This window comes from Balaenoptera physalus (genome assembly GCF_965194825.1).
Source record: "Balaenoptera physalus genome assembly, chromosome: 20".
Lineage (NCBI taxonomy): Eukaryota > Metazoa > Chordata > Mammalia > Artiodactyla > Balaenopteridae > Balaenoptera > Balaenoptera physalus.
In genome coordinates this window covers 18,547,487-18,568,774 of record NC_138901.1, presented here as the reverse complement: position 1 = coordinate 18,568,774, position 21,288 = coordinate 18,547,487, and the positions used below count along the sequence as shown (strand labels likewise).

The 21,288-nt window shown below is 46.5% G+C and overlaps 2 protein-coding genes across 9 annotated transcripts in view; one reads left to right on the top strand and one right to left on the bottom strand.

The window, feature by feature from the left end:
• The window catches only part of FBXO47 (F-box protein 47), a 48,314-nt gene extending 40,837 nt beyond the window's left edge, over positions 1-7,477 (top strand). For 5 of the 7 annotated variants that reach the window (XM_082442384.1, XM_082442383.1, XM_082442380.1 and 2 more), the window contains one exon: positions 93-7,477. In XM_082442384.1, coding sequence (XP_082298510.1) covers positions 93-205 — 113 coding nt within the window. In that variant the 3' untranslated portion in view covers positions 206-7,477. The remainder of the gene's footprint in view (positions 1-92) is intronic. The other 2 variants (XM_082442382.1, XM_082442381.1) reach the window with 2 other exon arrangements.
• A 4,257-nt stretch (positions 7,478-11,734) lies between these two features.
• Positions 11,735-21,288, bottom strand: part of LASP1 (LIM and SH3 protein 1) — a 40,461-nt gene continuing 30,907 nt past the window's right edge. Inside the window, exons 5-7 of one of the 2 annotated variants that reach the window (XM_082442393.1) lie at positions 17,869-18,013; positions 17,408-17,511; positions 11,735-14,774 (exon numbers count right to left, since the gene is read on the bottom strand). In XM_082442393.1, the coding sequence (XP_082298519.1) occupies positions 14,601-14,774; positions 17,408-17,511; positions 17,869-18,013 (423 nt within the window). In that variant the 3' untranslated portion in view covers positions 11,735-14,600. The remainder of the gene's footprint in view (positions 14,775-17,407; positions 17,512-17,868; positions 18,014-21,288) is intronic. The other variant, XM_082442394.1, reaches the window with a different exon arrangement.

The window sequence follows — 21,288 nt, the reverse complement described above, 5'->3', positions numbered from 1 at the left end:
TGGAACATCTTATGTTTCAAATAAATCATATATTTAGAAACTTAACTGTCATTTTCTTTTCCCTACTGTCTATTCCTGTGTATGGCATATAGGAGACCATGATGAAGACGACAGAAGCTTTCTGAATTTGTTCCATCTTGTGCATGCTCAGGCTAACTTCCATAAGGAGGTCCTGTATTTGACCATGAATACTCTCTCTACCTAAATACTCAGAAAGCCTTGCATTTAGAGAATAACTCAGTGAACTAACTATTAGAAGAGTGCTACTTTTCCACACTCAGAGAATAGCGTCCATGGGACTTTTTATCACCTAAGTAACCTAAGAATTCAAAAGCTGCATAAAAATTTAGAAGCAACTGCTTACACCATTATTAATGTAAAAATTTCAGGCAAACCCAGGAATGTATTAAGATTTCTCTAGAAAACAAGCTGTGCTGCTCTAGATTTTGGTAAACCTAACACCAAGCTAAAATGGAACATTAGTGTTCAAGAATCTGGGGCCAGCCAACCTATATGTGTGGGTCTTCAAAGCAAGAGAAAATTCTGATGCATAGTTAGAACAGACCCAGATTCACTAAATGGTGTGTATCTGTTCACTTTGCTTAGGTTGTGTAAACATAGCATAGAATGTTTTGTGAAGATTTGCAGTATGATGTTTTGGAATGTGCAGATATAAATCACATTTTTTTTTACCACCTTCTTGGCATATGATTACAAAGAACATTTTATTTGCTTCATGTTTTGCAGATCAAAAACCAAAGGAAGTATGTGCGTGTGTACGTATATATCCATACATATATATATATATATATATATATATATATATGTATATACACATACATGCACACACATATATTTCCTTCTCTAAGACAAATCATCTAAAAAGTCTATAAATAGAGGAAGGCATATATTGTCTTAATACAATCAAGTCATCTTTTATTCTTTCCTGGGGATTAGAGTAAAATGTTGCAAGTAAGGAGAAATATAAAATGAAAGAAAGTAGCTATTCTGCTCCTAAAGCTTTTCTCCCTATCTATCTTAAAAAATAGGACTTGAAGGAAACTGAAAGCATGGATGGTTCGAGCAGCCCATGAGAGAATGGGGTTTATCTTCACTCAAGTAAATGGATTCCAAGAAGCTCCAGGACTATTTCAGTTTGACTAGCTTCTGCCACTGCCACTCTTACTATTAAAATAGAAAAAATAGTGCCTAACAAGCTGAAATAATGCTGGAGCCCTCCTGGATCTCCTATTTTCTTCTCCTTGGGTTTGATCACTTTACTTCTGCTGAAGACACACCCCTTCCCACTGGACTTCTCAGAGGCTGACTTTTTCTTTTCCTAAGCCCTTGACTTAACTCACCTCTGGAGTTGAGGAAGGGAAGAAAAACTAGAAGATATGGAAATTACCCACAGGAGTAGGGTACAAATTGTGGGAAATTCTCAAGTTTGGCAAGAGGGGCTCAAGTTTGGCAAGAGGGGCTCAAGTTTGGCAAGTGGGGTACAAATTGTGGGAAATTCTCAAGTTTGGCAAGAGGGGCTCAAGTTTGGGGTACAAATTGTGGGAAATTCTCAAGTTTGGCAAAAAGATGATTTGTACTCCCACTAATAACAATCTAATGACACACCTTAATAGGATTGAGAAAGAGTGAAAATTGTGGAGAAGATATGAATTGTGATAACAAGGTTTTACTATGTTTTCGTAGCAAAAGGACTTACCTCTATTTTTGGAGGGTCAGAAATTAACTGCCTTTCTTTGATGGATTGTCCAACTGTAATTCCATCAGTGGCAGGAATTTTTTCTCCAGAGTTTAGTATTTACATATTTATGTACAAAATTCTTGCTTTTATCCTGGTTTCATTTTCTTCCTTTCAATCTAAGGATTCACCCACAACTAAATTATAAAGATTAAAAGTTGGCAGATACCAGAATACAAAAATAACACTTTAATTAGCTTTTTCTTTTCCCTCTCTCACCCATTTTTCCATATGTGCTTTGGAAAGCCTAATCCATTTCTTTGTCAAAACACTGGTGACTCCAAATTGAGAATATTATATTATATGGGGGAAAATAGAAAAATAAAGGAAAAAAGTAAAAGTTTTCATATAAATAGTGAATATTTTAAATATTTTACTAAATAAATGTTAAGTTTCATTCCCTTAGAGAAAGAAATTTGGCATTGTGAAATCTCATTGAAACTTGAACTATCCAAGTCTCCACACCAGTTATTTTCAGCAGGTTTACAAAATAAGCATGGTTTAATTTAAAACATTGCTTATCTGGATTGTGAATCACATTACACGCTTCAAGTGACATGACTGCTGCTGTAAATTTTTTTAAAACTCACCTTATTTCATTATTCTTAATAATTGTGAGATTATTATCTCACCCTCCCCAGAAATTTGGAACATAAGAAAATCTGTTTCATTCTTTGGGTACAGTAGATAAATGATATCATCTTGCTACCACTAAAAAATAAACTGACAAATTCTTCATTCAATTATTAATAGATAAAATAACCTTTGAGACCAAATTTGAAGCTTCCTCAATTTGGCAGTTTTTTGCCAAATACATTTGTCATCAGGAACAAAGTGTGAATCAATTTTTAAGGTGGGAAATTAACTTGCAAAAGTATATATTATCATTAGTATTGATGTTTAAGTGATGGTAGAGGCAGTCATATTGCCACAAAAAAAGGGAGCATTTGCAAAATAAATAGGCTAAAAACCCTGGGAGACTGTCCACTTCTAATTCATTCTAGAACAGTCATAAAATAACGATGTAAACTACCAACAGTTCAGATAACTTATCTCACCTGTACGTCTTTCTAAAGTAGGAGATTAACCTGGGCTTCTAGCTTTTTCCCCTTTTGGTAGTGATTTCCTCAGTCTCTTTTGACCTTGATTTGTAGGATGATTTTTACTTCCACTAGAAGCAAGCTCAACAACACATCATTATATTTCTTTTTACTATTGTTTCTAAACACACACACCACACCACACCACAATAGCACTAATAACAATCTAATGACACTCCTTAGAAACTGAAGTTTATATATTGTGATAAATACTCCGTACCTTATGAAACTATAGAACGTGTATCGTTAATACTTTTTTGGATAATTCCTTCTCATGCCCTGCTGACCCCTCAACTATATCATCTTCATGATGCAGGCAGTACTTTACTGTACTTGGGAAGCCATTCAAGCATTCAGGAAGCTCAAGCAGTTGTTTATCAGGCCGCTCCCCATAGCATGAACAATAGGCACCTTATTTCACCTTTATCCATCCCTTCATGGCTTAGTTGGTGCTTCCAGTTCTTCTGTTAATAACAAAGATTTTATTGCCAGGATAATTATTCACCTTTGGAGATTAGAGCAAGCATGAGGAATCCAGCAAAAAAGTGCAACTGGAAGAACCACCTTATATCAGTAAAAAGCAAACATGAGCCTCTTTGTGTGATGATTCCTCAAGAGTTAACCCCTTTAAGTGAATAGGACTCAATTATATGATTACACATTTTCATGTCAATAAATATTGTGAAGGGTAAAAACACAATGCTACCACAAAAACCTCTTTGGTTATTGGACACCTTACTAGCAAGGAGACTTCTTTACCAATTCCACTAGCAGGTAGCTCTGAAACCTGTAAGAAATCAGGCGATGGAAATATGCTCCTTGGCTTATTGAGACATCACTAAGGTAGGAAAGATGATCTGAAAGACAGCTGTATTGGACAGTCTTCTCTAGGTTAAAAAAAAAAGTGCCAAAGGACTAAGAACACTTTTTTTTTTTCATCAAGAAAGCAAATACAACTCCAGAAAATTCCTCAAGTAACTAGACTTAAAAACAAAAACTTAGTTTAGCTCTTGAAAGGCTTTTAAATTTTAAAAAATTAATAATTGTACATATTCTAAGATCACTGCTTTCTTAAAGGTGCACAAAACTGAAAAGTACTCATTGTTATTTTTAAAGAATTGTATTTCTGGTGAACTGTCTGATACCTAAATATTTAAAATATTTGCTAATTTTATTTAATTTGTTATTTATTCATATTAATAAAATAAAATTAAAATTGAAAACATTTCTAACTTGTTCAGAGTTTGTCATGATGCAATCATTGAGCATGTAATTCCTTTAAATTTTTTTGTATTTTTAAAAATTAAATGTTTAAAATTGAAGTATAGTTGATGTATAATACTATATAAATTACAGGTGTACAATATAGTGATTCACAATTTTTAAAGGTTATACTCCATTTATAGTTATTATAAAATATTTGCTATGTAATTCCTTTAAATTATTTATTGTGGAAGAACTTATTTTTATTTAAGCTGTTAATTATAGCCCTACCATGATCAAAAAACTAAATGTCTTAATACAAAATAATGTTTCAATTAGCTATATATTTATGTATATTTTTATGCTTAATATTTTAGTGTATAAATAAATAATTTCATTTACTAGCAACAACTCTTAAATTGAACAATAAATCTATAAGCAGAACAGTATCCTATACTATTCTGTTATTTAATTCAGAGACAAAACTCCCAAGCAATTAATATTCCGATTGCTGCTAATATACTACAATTGTCATAGTTTAACACCAGTTTCAAAAAACAAAATATGTGATTAAGTATTGTGGATTACCTGCAATTTCCCATGACTACAAGATCTTACAGTGTATTTCTATGAACAGAGTTCTTAAATATTTCTAAAAAATGTCTGCCTTAGCAGATTTTTTTTTTTAGTTTATAATGGAAGTTGTGTCAGTGAGTTTTTCTGTTTCCCCCTTTATATATGACTTTGCTTTTATTTTTACTTAAAATAGATGGAAGCAAAACTAACTTAGAAGAGGCCATTCTAGGCTTAGTAAGCATTTGGTCTGTGATAAAGCCAAAGCATGTAATTTACAAAGACAATTTTCCCACTTCAACTATGTTTAAGTCCTTTATTAAGGGACATTCCCATTATTTTTAAATAATTTAAAGTTAAAATGATACTGTTAAAGGATTTTGAAGTTTGAACAATGCTAATTTTAAGCCTTTTAAAAGAAAAGAAATTTTCTGAAATTTAATAAATCACGTCATGCCAAGTTTCAAACTCAAAGTTTGGATCTGATTCCATATAAAGTACCCAAACAATGAGTTTTAGGTGGCTCCAACTTAGTAACATTTATCTTCCCATTATTTAACTGTTTCCCAAAATATATTCTCTTTCTCCTAACATAAAATACATCATTTTTCCACCCAAACCCATTATTTTTTTTAATCAAGAAAGCAGGTATTAATATAATGATTCTTAGCATTATGCCACATTAATTTCTTTCTAAGTAATCTGCAATTATTTAGAGATGTTTTTACTACATTGATGTGGGCCAAGTACAATCCTCATTTTTATAGGACATGATTGCCCTATGACACAGATTTATAAAATTTACACAAAACTTTATAATATTGATACAAAAGTAATTTTCTCAGTGTTTTATTATATTTTAGGATGGCAATACACAAATAGTTTAAATGTGAAATTTAGAAAATTTTATCGAAATGAACACAGTAAAACTCTGTTATAAACTGTCATATTGGGACTTCCCTGGTGGTCCAGTGGCTAAGACCCCATGCTCCCAATGCAGGGGATCTGGGTTCCCTGGTCGGGGAGCTAGATCCCACGTACCACAACTAAAGATCCTACATGCCGCAACTAAAAGATCCCATATGCCGCAACTAAAAGATTCCGCATGCCGCAACTAAAAAAAAAAAAAAAAAAGATCCTGCATGCCACAACTAAGACCCAATGCAGCCAAATAAATAAATATTTTAAAAATTAAAAAATAAACTGGCATATTATAGCATGGGTATAGGCACAAAGTCATAAAGTTTCTTCCAAAATGTAACTGTTTATTTTTTAAAACCATAATATTTCACAAGTAATTGAAAATAAGGGTGTCTTTCTGTCTTTATATTGTGCCCAATACCAGTGGTATATATCACTGGTGTATAACTGAAATTGGCTGATTGTTTTCACTGAATTGATTAGTTGTTTCAACTTTGTATGGATACAGACTGAAGAGCCTTGACCTCGTAAAAGACTTCAGAGGGAGCTCGGTTAGAGACTATACCACAAAGATCTACACCGCCATAATTAACTGTGTAACTTGGATCCCTCCAAAATACTGACACTTGCCCTAATTACCTAGGTAAGGACATAGAGCTGCTCTCTTGACTTGAAGTACAAAATTTTAGTTTGAAACACAAGTTATACCAAAGAGTTAAGAGGAATGTTTTAGTGGGAAATGTTATGTCACGGACTCCACAGAAAACAGAAGATCATCCCTGAATGTATTAATGCCATGCTTCTTGCATTAGTGTATCTGTCAGATTGCCCCTTTTTGTTATATACCACTATGTAGTATTGTACTTGTTAATATTCCCTAAGCAGCTTAGACAAATGATCACTGATATATGTTTGGGGTAAATAAATATTTTCATTTTCTCCTCACAATGTGGCGGTTGGTACCCTAAAAGAGTTTGAAGTTGAGTTTTCATTATACAGTGTCATTTGGGGAGGGCAGAAAAGCGGACTACTGGTAAACTGTTAAAGAGTTTGTTCCTGGGAATTCTGTTTTCAAAGATGTAGTTTTTCATCCTAGAATTATAGAATTTTGAAATGGAAAGAGACATTAACAATTTTCTAGTCCAACCATTACATTTGTCAGAATAAGCTGAAGCCCTGAATGTTAAATCACTTATTGAAGGCCACATAATTTATTGCCTAGACAAGCTCCTAGAACAGTGTTTCTTCTTGGCCAGTATTTTAAAATGCAAGTTTTCCATCTTAATTTTGACATATACTGCCTCAATTTTCTTTCTTTTTAAAACCTGGAAGTTGAACACAATGTCATAAATAAAAACTATTAAGTTAATCTTTCTCCTTGTTTATTTTTAAGCTAGAAATAAAAATCAAATGTAGAACAATCAAGACAGACTTTTCAAAGGAATAGATACCACAGATTTGGGGCCCAAGTCTACTCTGGACCCTCAAATATATGGTTTCTTCAACCCTACTTGGACAGAGAAATATGTTGAAAGTTTTCTGTTTTGTTTTGCTTTTAAGAAAAGGAACATTTGACCATATAAAAAACATTTACTTGGGGCTTCCCTGGTGGCGCAGTGGTTGAGAATCTGCCTGCCAATGCAGGGGACACGGGTTCGAGCTCTGGTCTGGGAAGATCCCACATGCCGCGGAGCAACTGGGCCCGCGAGCCACAACTACTGAGCCTGCGCGTTTGGAGCCTGCGCGTTTGGAGCCTGTGCTCCGCAACAAGAGAGGCCGCGGTAGTGAGAGGTCCGCGCACCGCGATGAGGAGTGGCCCCCGCTTGCCACAACTAGAGAAAGCCCTCGCACAGAAACGAAGACCCAACACAGCCAAAAATAAATAAATAAATTTATAAAAACAAACAAACAAAAACATTTATTTGAGGGTAAGAGATTTTTCCCAAATAACAAGTGTAACCATCTTGTTTCAATAATTTATAATTCAGCTATTCAGAAAGAATGAGGACTATATAACTGTTTCTTTCTTTAAATGAGAAGCTGGAGCACAACGGGTATGGAGTGGGGAAGATATGATAAATCTTAAAAACTCAAATGACAACTTCCTTCTAGAGAGTGAGACATGGGAAATCACACAACCCCAGATTGTGCAATCTCTAAAGACAGTGATAAAGTGACTACTTCATAGATGAAGATAGACAACATGCTCTTGGATCTACAAGGGAACCCCCTCGTGTGAGAAAGGAAAGAACATACTTTAGCATAATATGCAGTTGCATTTAGACCTAAGGAAAGGCTATCAAATAAATTTTTGAGCAGTTCTCCATAGTAACTTTAATGAGTCTACATTTCAGCTCTGTGTTCTCAACACCTCTGTCTACAGCTCAAACGCACGCAGCAGCTGCCAGCCATGCCCATGAATTCCTGATGTCCCAGCCGAGTGAGTGCCTCTGCCTCTGAGCTCAAAAAGCCCCTTGCTTGACAGGGGTTAACCATATCCGGAAGGCTCTGGAAGAGGTCTGCTGGGCAGCAGGACTGCTGTTGATGAGAGGCTTCTTGTTGGACTGGAGTCCAGGAGCTGTGGGAAACCCAGAAACAGCAAGGCTCAGATAGGAATAGCAGCAAAGGTATCAGCTTCCGATACTGGTCATGGGCTAAGACAAGAATTAAGAGTTCTTCTCGCCACTCCGCCAAACCCCACAGCTGGGAAAGAATTGACATCTCCCGCAAGACCCCACTCCCAAGTAAATTTGATTTGCTATATCATCCTCCAGTTAGAATGAGTCACTAGTTAATTAATTAATGCAATTATGCAAGCATAATTGTAAGCCACCCTGCTGACATATAAAGATGTTTTTTACCTTTAATTACCAGGAGAAAATGGACAAATTGGAGTTTGAGCACCTAACTTGAAGAAAAAACTAGGAAATATAGTCCCTCCCACCATGCACACCACTCCCAACACATTCTACTTAAAAATCCTTCGCATTGTGGGCTTTATTTTTCATTTTTAAAATTGTTACTTTAAATTAGGTCTCAAAGAAAGAAGTTGGCATTTCTTATTCTTTTCAGAGTGGTCTGGGAAATGCTACATCAGTGCACCTGAGAAAAAAATAGGAAAACAAGATCCTTGTAATTTTGTTTTTGAATCAATACCCGAAATAATGACCAGAAGCAAAAATCCACCGGTGCGTCAGCAAGCAGGATGCTCGGCCAGTCAGCTTCATCCTTCCCCCCTGAGCTGTAGGCTCCACGCCGCCGCTGCGGGCCCCTAGAGCAGATAGATAATGTAGGACAGAATGACCAGACCTATGATGGCAAAGAACATCAGGATGAAAATATCCAGCATTGTGGAGTCCTTGGCCGAGGAGGCCTCTGGATCCCGGGGAAATGTGAGCTGTGAGCACGGAGGTTGCAGTCAGTGGAGAGAAATGGCTCCCTCTTCCCTCCACTGCTCAGCCCTCCTTTCCCCTCCCCCTCCCAGGGCCTGAGACTAAGGGATGCTGCATCTCCATCAGCAGCTTACTCTCCCCCCTCACCCCACAGCCAACCAATCACAACGCCTGGGAGCGGGTAACCAAGGAACTGCTCGATTTCGACCAGGCAGCAGTGAAGAGGCTCAATTTCTCCCCAGGAACCCAATCCTACCCCTTTGTAGCTAAATGGAGTCTGAATGTTATGGAAGTAGGAAGAGATCTGATCTGTATCCAGGTGCCCAAGGAATGAATCCTCCTGAGTGCCTTTCTTCTCCTTTTTCCCTCCCATCATCCTTGACAAATAAGCTCAGAAAATAATGGTTGGGAGTTGGGTGGGCCGCTGGCACATTGTAAAGTCACGTTATGGAGGGACATGGATGAAGTTCTCACATGAGTCTCAGATGACATGTCTGGGGATGGAGCTAACACTTATGGGATTCCTATGCTGTGTCAGATACTGCACACGTGGTGTAATTTCAACCTCCCTATAAGTCTTTTATAGATGAGGCTCAGAGATGGTCAGGAACTTCCCTAATGTTTCACTGGAAAGGGCAGAGACCAAGATTCAAAACTAGGCTTGTCCACTCCGAAGTCCACGTTCTTCTCTCGCTCCAGACTGGCCCACCATGTTAGTCGGGAATGCCCCCTCAGCCCCACCTGCACTGCTCAGTTTGCGATGCATGTTGCTCAGATCCCTCCGATTACAGTATGAGCCCCAGAGGTCTCTCCTCTATTGATTCCTTCTCTCTTCGTGGTCATTTCCCACATCCTTGTCCCTCTTATATCCTCTTCAGAACTCATTGCAGTGTTATACCCAGAGAGGGCACTAAAGAACTCTGTTAGGCCCATCCTTCTGCAGTAGGTGTCTAGAAATGCAACTCAAGTGACGTTTTTTTTTTTTATTGAAGTATAGTTGATTCACTATGTTGTGTTAATTTCTGCTGTACAGCAAAGTGACTCAGTTATATATACTCTTTTTCCTATTCTTCAAGTGGCTTCTTCTGAGGGGAAAGGAGAATTGGTGTTTTATAGTTTAAGCTGGGTGGGGGGTAGTCAGTTATGTCTTATGTAATTTTTATGCCTTTTGCCTTATTTCCTACTAAATTAAAAAAAAAACGAAAACTCCCTGTGTCACCTCTGAGGCCTAGTGTCCTTGGCTCCACCCCAGCTAGTTCTTTTGAAGGACCCAGGATGAGGGCATGAGCAACCCCTTCGTCATGCTAAGCCTCAGGAACTTAGGCCATTTCTAGAAGGGGATCCAGAAATTCCCCGCATGGGTTCCAGCAGGCAGGGAACAGAGCTGTTAGGGAGTGGAGACTTGGCGCTGGTTCCCTCCCAAGCAGACTGTCCCTGAAATCACTCCGGAGGTGATTAAAGCCTCCTGGGGAGAAGAGGCTCCACAGACAACAGGGTGCAGGCCAACGGAGGCAAGATTTGCCAACTCATTCCCCACTATTGGGGCAATATTAGGCAGCCTGCGCCTTCGGAAGGGGAGCAGGTGTCAGTACTGACTTTAATTATCCTACCCAGTGCTGCCTCACCACTCCCTACACCGCTCCAGCCTGGCAGCCGCCTCACCCCCTAATTACAAAGGCTTACTCTGGGGAAAGGCCTTTCCTCTCCAGCCTGCTGCTATCTGGAAGCCAGGAAAAGCCTTAATTCTGTGCCCGAGTGGGCAATGCTCCTCTCCACAAAGGCTGACTGGTGGGCCCACGCTGGGGCTGAAGGATCTAGATTCCTTCTCTACCACTGTCCCTTTCCCAACCCTGCAGAAGAGGGGAAGCTGGCTGCCGTGCCTGGTCAGAGGTCAGACCCAGGGCACCTGGAGCAAAGAATGGAGCGTGGGAGATACTGCCGGGAGAGGGGCAAAGGGCATGTGGCAAGGTCATGGCGGGAGGCTGGGGGCATCACACTGGGGTCCTAACACCTCCAGCCCTGCCACCAGCTGTGTGACTCCCACCAAACATTTCTGCATTTCTGGGCTTCAGTGAACCCCATCTGTAAGATGGACATCACAGTAGTTACTTCTCTCACAGAGCTGGTAATAATGTCAAAGGGAAAAAATGTGTGTTTAAGATCCATTCATCAGACATCGTGAGTGCTGCTTCGGGTTGCCAGAGCACCTTGTGGATGGCTTCACCCATGTCATCCCACTGCAGACCGTCCCAGGCCATCTGTCATTTCATTCCTCAAACGCGTGCTGAGTTCCTCCTTTGTGTCAGGCAGAGCCAAAACTGCCGCCACCCCCAAGCTGAGCTCATTCATTAATTCAGCAAACATTTGCTGAGCAGCTATGTGCCCAGCCCTGGGCAGGCAGCGGGGTTGGAAAGATGAATGAGCCCCATTACCTGCCCTGACAGTGCACTGGCTAGTGGGGAGACAGGTGCATTACAAAGGAAGTAAGACAGTTAAGACGAGAATATGGGAGCTCAAAGAAGCTTCTGGGAGTGTCACCAAGCTGGGCAGAGGGATGTAGCCAGGAGCCAGCCGGTGAGGAGTTCTCCACAAGGAGGAAGTAGGTGCCAAGGCCCCCGTCAGAGCAGACACACCACTGCTCCCTTCCTCCCAGGGTGACAGCTTCCAGGCTGGTCATTCTCCCCCTGAAGGGCAGCAGAGCTCCCAGGAGGGTGATGGGCCAATGCCCCCCAAGCAGACGGGACACACACACACAGCAGCACCTCAGAGCCAGAGAGATAACCAAGTCCGCAGGTAAAAATTATACTTTTATTTGAGTCACCAGGAGAAAGAGTCACTTGTGGTCCAAGTCAAATGTTCAAAATCATAACAGCCCAGAAAGATTTGATCCCAAGCACAAGCCCACGAGGGAGGGGACCAAAACAGACCAAGGAAAGACAACCACCCCATATAAAAAGATAAACAGACAGCTACACACACACACACACACACACACACACACACACACACACACACACACACGGATGAAATGTTTGGACAGAGGCAAATTTCACATGGTCATTTCTGTTTCTTTTTAAATACAGGTCTGTGGGGTGGTATTTTTTTTTTTTCCAGCTATTAAAAAAAGAAGAGGCCCAGAAGTGCATATGTGAGGGGGGAAAAGGCGGAAATTAAGCAATAAAGTAATCTTCCCTGGAGGGACATGAGGAAGAAAACAGGAAGCAATATTGAGAGAATTCACTTTTCTCACCATTGGGCTTCTTGCATTTTATTATTGGTCCACTAAAGTTATATTCACATTCTAGCTTTGCTTTCCTGGGATTAGATCAGCTAAAAAACCTGTGAAATGTAAGAAAAGACCAGGGACTCGGCCCAGCCCTCAGGTTCTGTGCTCTTCTAGGGATGGATGGTTCTGGAAAGGAATACGGACTCCCAGCAGCCCCTGGGTCCCTCAGCACCAGTGTGACTGTCCCTCCTCTCTCTGGGGGTGTGTAAGAAAAGGTCCCCTATTTTTAGGATGGGAGGCATAGAGGGCTGGCAGCAAGATTCCAGCGGCTGGCTTGCCTTGTTTTGGAAGGAAATTTAAGCCGAGTGAAAACAGGCTACTTCTTGCTCCCCCAGGTCCTCCTCCCACCCTCTCACCACCCTGCCAACCGCAGGTTCTCCAACAGGATGTGTCTCTGACCTTTGGTCCCAGAATCCACATTGTGCTTTGAGATCAAGAGGAAACAAAATGGACCAGCGCCTGCCTCAAGGCTCCCAAAATTGTTCCCTCTCTGCCTCCCTCATCCCCCAAACTGCCCAATATAAGACACTCCACCTGCCTTCACCTTGGCTCTGGCCAAGGGCGGAAAGGGATTGGTCAGGCAGGGGCTCAAGCCTCTGATTTGGGGTAAATATTCCCAAGTCAACTCACAAGCAGTGAGGACTTGATGCTAAATATGCCTGCAGGGCACAAGGACGCAAAGATGTCAACCGTGGGGCCTGAGTCAGCGGACTCGGGGTGAAGATGGGAGGGGGAGACCCAGAAGGGTGACAAGAAAGCCCAGAGATGAATAAAGCCAGGCAAGGGTCGTCACAGCCACCAACGAGCAAGAGAAGGGACTTGGAGATAGCACCATCTTTCCCTTCCTCATCCTGGGTCTGTGCTTCCAGTTTTCTAGCCCTGGGACCCTCTCCCTCTGCTTCAAGGAGGCTTTAAGTAAATGGGGAGCGAGCCTGGGCAGGGTGGCGGGGGCGGGGGAGACAGTGCGGGTGACACAGGGTCCCCTGGCCCCCTATTCTGCGGCCCAGGACACAGAGATGGGGGAGAGAATATGCCTGGAGCCACAAAGCCTTCTCCCCACCCCTCCCCAACCAAGCACACCCCCCCCCTTTACTTCTGCCTGGCACATTGGAAAGGGGGTTGGTGGGCTTCCTCCATTCAGGGATAGAAGGAGGGATTTTTTACTCCAAAACATAAGGAATTTCTCTCCCCCAGCATCCTCCCCTCTCACTGTGGGTTTCGAGGAAAATATCGGGGAAGACAGCTCTGCACACAGCCCGCACCCCGCCCGCTCCTCTCACGCTCACACTCACCCTCGCCTGTCGCAGACACCTGCAGACACTCGCTCCTTCCCCCGCAACAAAGTCCTGGAGGTACAGAGGGTCCTGTGGTTTCGCATAGTCCAGCTGGGGTCGGGCGGGAAGTGGGGAGGGGGGGAGGCGGTGGAAGGCCTGGAGACACCTTGCCAGGAGGAGCGGCCTGTCTAACTAGATCTCACAGGAGGCTTCCTTGCCCCACCCTTCACAAGGAGGCAAGCCAGGGACCCTGGAGACCGGGGTGGGAGTGAGGGAAAAGGGCTGCGGAGAGAACACCCCGTTCCCCTCCTTCCTGCAGCTGTCGCTAAAGTAAGAAATGTGAGAACCGGACCCAAGCCGAGCTTCCTGGGGAGCTGCTCGCCCACACCAGGCTCGGGGTGGGCAGCAGAGCAAAATCACAGTGTGAAAAGGAACCGTGTCGGGAGGGATGAATGAATCCCAAAGCAGGAACTTCACCCTCCTCTGTTGCCCTTGAGTTGGGGAGAGGGGGGTGAGGGGGCCCCTTGGAGGGCTGGCAGCCCCATCTTTGAGAAGCAGAGGCAAAGCCCATCTCACTGGTCCCTGCACGACGGCGGCAACCTCTCCACCCCCGTCCCCATCCCAGGGGCAAGGGCGGTGGGTCCCACTCCCGGGAGTGTGGGGAGCAACTCCCAGCCGCCCTGGGAGTCCTGGGGGTCTGGGGCTCACCCCAGCCTGGAATGTTTGGGTGTGTGAGGAGGTGGGCAGGAGCGGCTGATGGGGCAGAAAAGAGAGAAGGCAGAGGCCTGGGAGCTGACGGGTCGCCCCCCCAGACCAGCCCCACGGGCCTCGGCTTCCCCCAGAGCGGTCCACACCTGTTCCATCCAGAGAGAAAATCAAGAAGTTGGTCAAGGGGAAAACCTGCCAGAGGAAGGAGCCGCGAAAGTGGCAGAACAAGGCTTCGGTCGGCAAAAGAAGCTGGAAGAGGGGGAGAATAAACAAGCTGTTGCAGATTTTAAAAAACAGAGACACCAAAGGGTGGACAGGTCACGCCCAGGACGGATGCGATGCTGCGGAATGCACTGAAGACGGATGGGGCGGCGGCGCCCGGCGGGCTCAGATGGCCTCCACGTAGTTGGCCGGCAGCATCCCCGTGTCGCCGGTGCGCTCCACGGTCCCGTACATCCAGCCGTCGTCGATCTGCTGCACGTTGACGATGGTGTCCCCGTCCTGGAAGGAGACCTCGTCCTCGTCGGCGGCACTGTAGTCGTACACGGCGCGGTACCGCTTCTGCAGGGGTCGGGGTGCGGTTAGTCAGGGGTGCTTAACTCTCTGGGACCCCAGAGCAGAGTGGACCAGGAGCTGGGAGACACGGAAGGGCTGGGCTCTGCCATGAATTTTCTCACCTCTGTGTCTCATTTTCTGAGAGCAACCACCTTTTTAACAATGTATCTGGCGTCTGCTAAGGGCCAGGCACAAACAGGGATGGAGGTTACAATAGTTCTGCCCTGTCTCTCGGAACAGGAATGCGGTAATGTCCGATAGACACCATGCTGGGTAGAGGTTAAAAATATGACATGTCCTGTGTTCTATTATCTGCATTTTTTTTTTCTTTTGGCCGCCCCGCGTGGCATGCGGGATCTTAGTTCCCCGACTAGAGATCGAACCCGTGTCCCCTGCAGTGGAAGCTCAGAATCTTAACCACTGGACTGCTGGGGAAGTCCCTATCTGTGTTATTATAAGCACCAGTCTTTCTTCTTTTTTTGAAGCTGTTGATGAATCTGGTTCCCAAATTCAGGACAAAGACCAATTCCTGTGAGAAAAACCTCCAGGTGACACAAGACATATCTGTCAGGTCCCACCTTCCAACCTCAGCCAAAGTCTTGTGCTTAAGCCCCAGCTCTAGGAAATGTCCAGTAAAAACACATGAACTCTAGCTGTGATCTTGGAAGTAGGCAAGATTCTAACGTCCTCTGACCCTCACTGCCCTTGACATCGACTTGTCTCCGGGGGTCAGCTCAGGCTTTACGGTCCCCCAGGCCAGGCTCTGGGATCAGTGTGGGTCCGGGGCTGGACGAGCCCATTAGAAACCTCCGGGATCTGCCCCCACTGCCCCGCCCCACCACCAGGACCCCCTCTCAGACCTTCTGTTTCCAGCCTCCGGTCTACCTCCTCCAACTGTTCATCTATTGTGATCTCGGGGGAACTTTCCAAAATGCAAACCTGAGGATGTTACTCCGTGGCTTTAAATCCTTCAGAGGCCCCCTATCCTCTTCAGCATGAAATTTCAAACTTTTTTTCCCCCCGCAGCAGAAACCAGCTTCATGAGCCCAGAAGGCTATGGAATAAGAGTTCACAACCCTCACGAAATGACTGAAGTGACCTCGGTCTCTTATCACCAACTCTGCCTTTAATCTCTTGGGCCAAGTCACCACATCTAAGCCTGCATCCTGCAATAGCCGCCTAACGCATCTCCCTGCTTCCGCCCTCAACCTCCTATTGCTGCTTCTCAACGCAGCTGCTAGAGCCATCTTTTAAAAACACAAGTCAAACCCCTTACTCTGCACAGCTCACCAGTCACAAAGGCCTTCCTATGGCCTACAAGTCCCTGCATGATCAGACCTCATTCCCTACCCTCTTCCCCTCTCTGGTCACCTTGGCCTTCCTGCTGATCCTTGAACTTTTCTAGAACATTCCTGCCTCAGGACCTTTGCAATTGCTGTTCTCCTCCACCACTCATTCCTTTACTTTACTGAGAACTTTGCTCTTCTCTCCCCTCCTCATTCGGCTATCTTTTTCTTCACAGCTTATCTCTGACCTTTTGTTACATACCTACTTATCTATTGGCTTTCGTGTTTGTCTCCCGGCTGGAATGTAAGCTTCAAGAGGGCAGGAAGGTGGACTTTTATTCAGAGCCAAATCCCTTCAGTCCAGAACAGGCTTAGTGAGTGCTGGAAGGACCGGCTGTTCTATCTGGAACCTTATCCTTCACGCGACCTCCGGCCCGCCTGACACCCCAGATAGCACTGACAATCATTCCCTCATTTGTGTGGCCAGAGCCTGAGGCCCGAGCAGGCCACTAATCTCAAGCTACTTTATTTCTCGGAGTATTGTCCCTCCTGCTCCTACATGAGCTACTTTGAATTCCAAGGCACCCGGCACAGAGGAGCTGAGCTTGGCTGCACCCGTCACTGGGATAAGTAGCAGGACTTACAGACCGAACTTCAAGTCTGACGGCTGGTAAGCCCGATCCCACCCCACCTCCCACTTTGCTCGTTAATTTATTCACTAAATTGATGAGTGCCCATTTTGTGCCTGGCTCAGAGGAGGTGAACCGAAGAGACACTGCCCTGTCTACGTGGAGCGTCAAGTCTAGTGGGGGTGACAGTCAGAAGATGACAAACCCAGAGAACTGTTTTAAGGTGGAGAGAGTGCTCTGAAGGAAACCAGCGGGGCGGAAGGACAGACACGTCAGGGGAGACCCACTCGATACAGGGTGGTTTGGGAGGGCGCCTCAGAGGCAGGGGCAAGCTGAGATCTGAGGGACCTGGCGGGTCGTCGTCATGGAGACTGGGGAGCAGGGCGCAGTCCGGAAGGCCCCAAGCAGAAAGGTGCTTTGTGCGCTCCCAGGTAGCTGGAGTAAAGAAACGTGGGCCGGGAGCTGGGTAGACGAGACTCGCCCAATGTACAGCTATGGCTGGAACACTGGGTCCCAATCTGCCCCCTACACCACACTTCCTTTCTGCTCGAGAGGCTGAGACCCCTATTATCTGCAGATGGCAAGGGAGCTGGGGTCAAAGGTCAGGGGAGGCCAGGCCTCCTGGGTGGGTTTTCTAAGGAAAGTCCAAGAATTACGTCCAGGAAGTCTCCCCTAGGCCCACTCACCTCCCACACCTCCTCTGCCCGCAGCCAGGGCTACTCACCCCGCCCCCGCCTGGGGCACTGCGCTGTATGGAGACCGGGGCTGCAGGCTCCTTGTAGCCACCGTAGGACTGGGCTGCCTGCTGCTGCTGGGGCTGCTGGTAAACTGGAAGCCGGCAGGAGACGGGCTCAGAAACGGTCTTGCCAAAGCCAGCCCGCTCCCTTCTTCCACGAAGCCCATGCCATGTATTCCCACCGCCCATCACCTCACTCAACCGCCACGCTGCTCAAAGGCTTCTGTCTCTGTGTGCACATTTGCTGGTGCCGCGTATTCTGCAGCAGGGGCTGCGTCTCCCCCCGTGGCGCTGGGAGCCCAGAACGGGCCCTGACCCTGGTGCCTGTGCCCTCGGTAGGGATGGGGCCTGGGGCTGTGTGTGTGTACACGAGGCTTCCCTCTCACCTCCTCCCCGCCCTGCAGCCGGCCCGGCCTCAGGTCCTCTGCCCGCACAGGCCTCACGCTCACCTGGGGCGCTGGTTGGGATGTGGTGAGGCTGCTGCTCCTGGGGCCGCCGGTAGCCAGTGTCCTGGGGATCTCGGCGCTCCGGCTCCAGGCCCTCACCCCCGCTGGGGCCCATGCGGCTCTTCTCGAACTCTTCGTGGTATTTTATCTGCGGGGGCAGAAAGTGCTGGGTGAAGGACCCACAGCAAACCAACCAAAGTTCCCCTTCCGCTGCCACTCAAGATCCGGGGACGGGAGAGACTCCTGGAGGTCTCCAGGCAAAGAGAGCTGGGTTCTTGTTGGGGGTGTACCAGCTATGTGCCCCTGAACAAGCACTTAACCTTGCTACACCTCCATTTCCACTTTACAGGGGTTGCTGAAGGATGCAATGAGATAATGGATGTAAAAGGGCCACGTAAACTAAAGCACCAGACAAATATAAGTGGTCATTTTTCTGTGCCTGTGGCAGGGGCTAGGGCTACCCTGCTTTCACACTGGTCCACAGCAGCAAAAGCGGCAACTCCTGTTTATTGAGCACCTACTAGGTGCCAGGCACTGTGCTAGGTGTTCTGCATCACACGCTCGTTTTACCTTGACAGCACCTACAAGGGGGTACAGTATAGTCGCCATTTAACAGACAAGAAGGAAACTAAGGCACCGACAAGCAGCATGAGTTACCCATGCTCACGGAGACTCCAGAGACTGTGCTCTTAACCAGCAGGCGACTCTGCCTCTTGTGGGCATGACCTTGCAGAGTTCTGCTGAGGACCCTAGCCTGCAGGGCAAAGAAATGCCAGGCCCTCCCTTAAGGGTGGGTTGGTATCTAGAAGATGAGTTCCTTCTCTCCTCAGGTTCCAAAAATGGGCAAAAAGAGGCCTAGAGAAGCCACACACCCCAGGGTCCTCAGCAAGGGCTGGCTGAACTGAACACACCGGGACCCAGAGCTGCGTTCTTAAGATCTGGTCTTCAGACTGTCTGCTCCCAACCCACCTGAGCTGCTTGTTAGAATGCAGGTTCCAGGACCTTCCATAGAATCTACAAAATCAGGGCTTCGGTTTTGGAATATGCACTTTTTTTTCTTTCTTTCTCTCTCTCTCTCTCTCTCTCCTTCTTTCTTTCTTTTTTTTTGTGGGGGGTACTATGCACTTTTAAAAGATTCCCCCAGGTGAGTCTGAAGCAGGCTCAAGTTTGAGAACCAGTGATCTAGAGCAGAGGTTGGCAAACTCTGGTCCACGGGCCTGCAGCCTGTTTGCTCACGGCCTGCGAGCTAAGAACGGTTTCTACATTTTGTAATGTTTGGAGGCTAGGGACGGGGGAGTTGGGGGAGAATTAAGAGGAGTAAGATTGGTAACATGTGAAATTTCTATGACATTCAAATTTCAGTGTCCAGAAATAAAGTTTTACTGGAACACAGTCTCACCATTCATTTCCCCATTACCTATGGTTGCTTCCATTGCAGAGCTGAGTAGCTTCGACAGAGGCCCTTCGGCCCATAAAGCCTAAAATATTTACTATCTGGCCCTTTACAGGAGAAGTTTGCTGATCCCCGCTTGCCCAAATATGTTGACTGCATATTCCTGTTGGTAAAATCTGTTTCAACACAATCCTCCCAAATTTCATCTATTTTATCAATTACACACAAGCATCACTTCACAAATATGGAATGTCTCCTGTAAAACTTACACCAAAAATATGAATAAAACAAAGGATGAGATGAAAAAGAACCACCTCCAGGAGTTCTAGGGTTTTCTCCCTGTACTCCCAGTGGCATGTAGCCCACACCCCACCTTCAGGACCCCTAGCGGGGTCTATTCACTTTTCAGAGAGGACACTGGTGGGGAGGAAGCAACCAAGGAGAGGTGGAAGGTCCACGGTTTGTGTGTTCCGGGATCACTGGGCTGGGCCAGTGCTCGGGGAGGAAGTGGGACAGAGAGTGACAGAATAGCTCCCCCTCACCCCCCAGAGGAAACCTGGAAAGCAGGACACAGAAAACTGGTCCTGTCCTGAGCAGACCCAGGCCTGAATTCTCTCCAGGCCTCGGACCAGAAGCCGGTTCTCACTTCCTGTTCACCAGGATCCTGCCCCGTGCTTCTCCCAGTGAAAAAGGGGGTGGGGTGAGGGGACAGGGAATGGATGGGGGCAAAGCCTGCCCTGTTTCCCGGAGCAGAAGCAACAAGCGATCCGGTGCCCCAGAAGCCCCTGCCAAGGCCTGATCCAGCTGTCCCAGTCCCGGACCTCCCATGGGCCACCCCCTCCCACTTTCTTTGCAAGGAGGGCAAGAGTTAACACTCAGCCAGGCAGGCCTTACACAGGAGTAGCTGGGCTAAAGGTCTGCAGGGGTGGTCTGCCTGCCAATGCAGGGGACGCGGGTTCGAGCCCTGGTCTGGGACCACCCACGTCGCTCTGCTGCTCTTCCAGCTGTTGACTGATGGTGACCCACTGCAGCCCAGGCTGGGAGAACAGGTGGGGCAGCAGCAAAGCCCAGGATGGGCCCTGTCTGGAGGCAGGGAGGACCAGCCCCCTCCTCCCCCTGCCCCTTCCCTTCATGCCCAAGTAGGGACCCACACCCAAATGGTGAAATAAACTGAGCCCATTCCTGAAGGGGAGGCAGCTGGCCCCGGTCAGACTGAAAACCCATCGAATCCCTGAACTCCCACAAGAAAGAGCACCCAGGGGTTAAGTTCAAAGACACAGGGCCAGTGCCCTGCTCTCAGATTCCTAAGACAAGGGCAAAAGGTGAGTCTCCCTTAGCCCCACTCCCTCGGTGACCCTGTCCTCCGGTGAGCAGTCGGGGGTGGGGACAAGGAGAGGCCTCTAGGCTCCCAAGGCAACTGGCCTTCCGACTTTTGTCCTGGGGGGTGGGAAAGGTCAGCTTCCCTAATTTACTGTCTGTTAATGAAAAGAGGTCTGACTCTGGGAGCCGATGACTAGGGGAGGGAAAGTGCACATGTGGAGGCCGACAGAGGCCTCCGGGCCCTGAGGGAGCCAGGAGGTGGGCTGAGGGGCAGGTGTGTCCCTGATGCCGGGGCCCAGCTACCCCGGCTGACAGCCCACTTCTCTGCGTACGGCTCTGTCTGTATTAGTGAAGGGGTGACTCTCTGAGGAAGAAGGCATGTCTGGGTCCCAGGCCTGGCGCCATCCCCTTTCGTGTCCTACAGACTTAGTCCTTCATCGAGAGCTGCAGCGACCCTCCCACGCCTCACCCCTGGGGTCATGAGCCCGTCACTTGCTCACTGAGCTTGGAAGAGTCCCGTCCCCTCTGGGCCTGAGTTTCCTCATCTTAAAAAGAGGTTACGGGGCTTCCCTGGTGGCGCAGTGGTTGGGAGTCTGCCTGCCAATGCAGGGGACGCGGGTTCGAGCCCTGGTCTGGGAAGATCCCACATGCCGCGGAGCGACTGGGCCCGTGAGCCACAATTACTGAGCCTGCGCGTCTGGAGCCTGTGC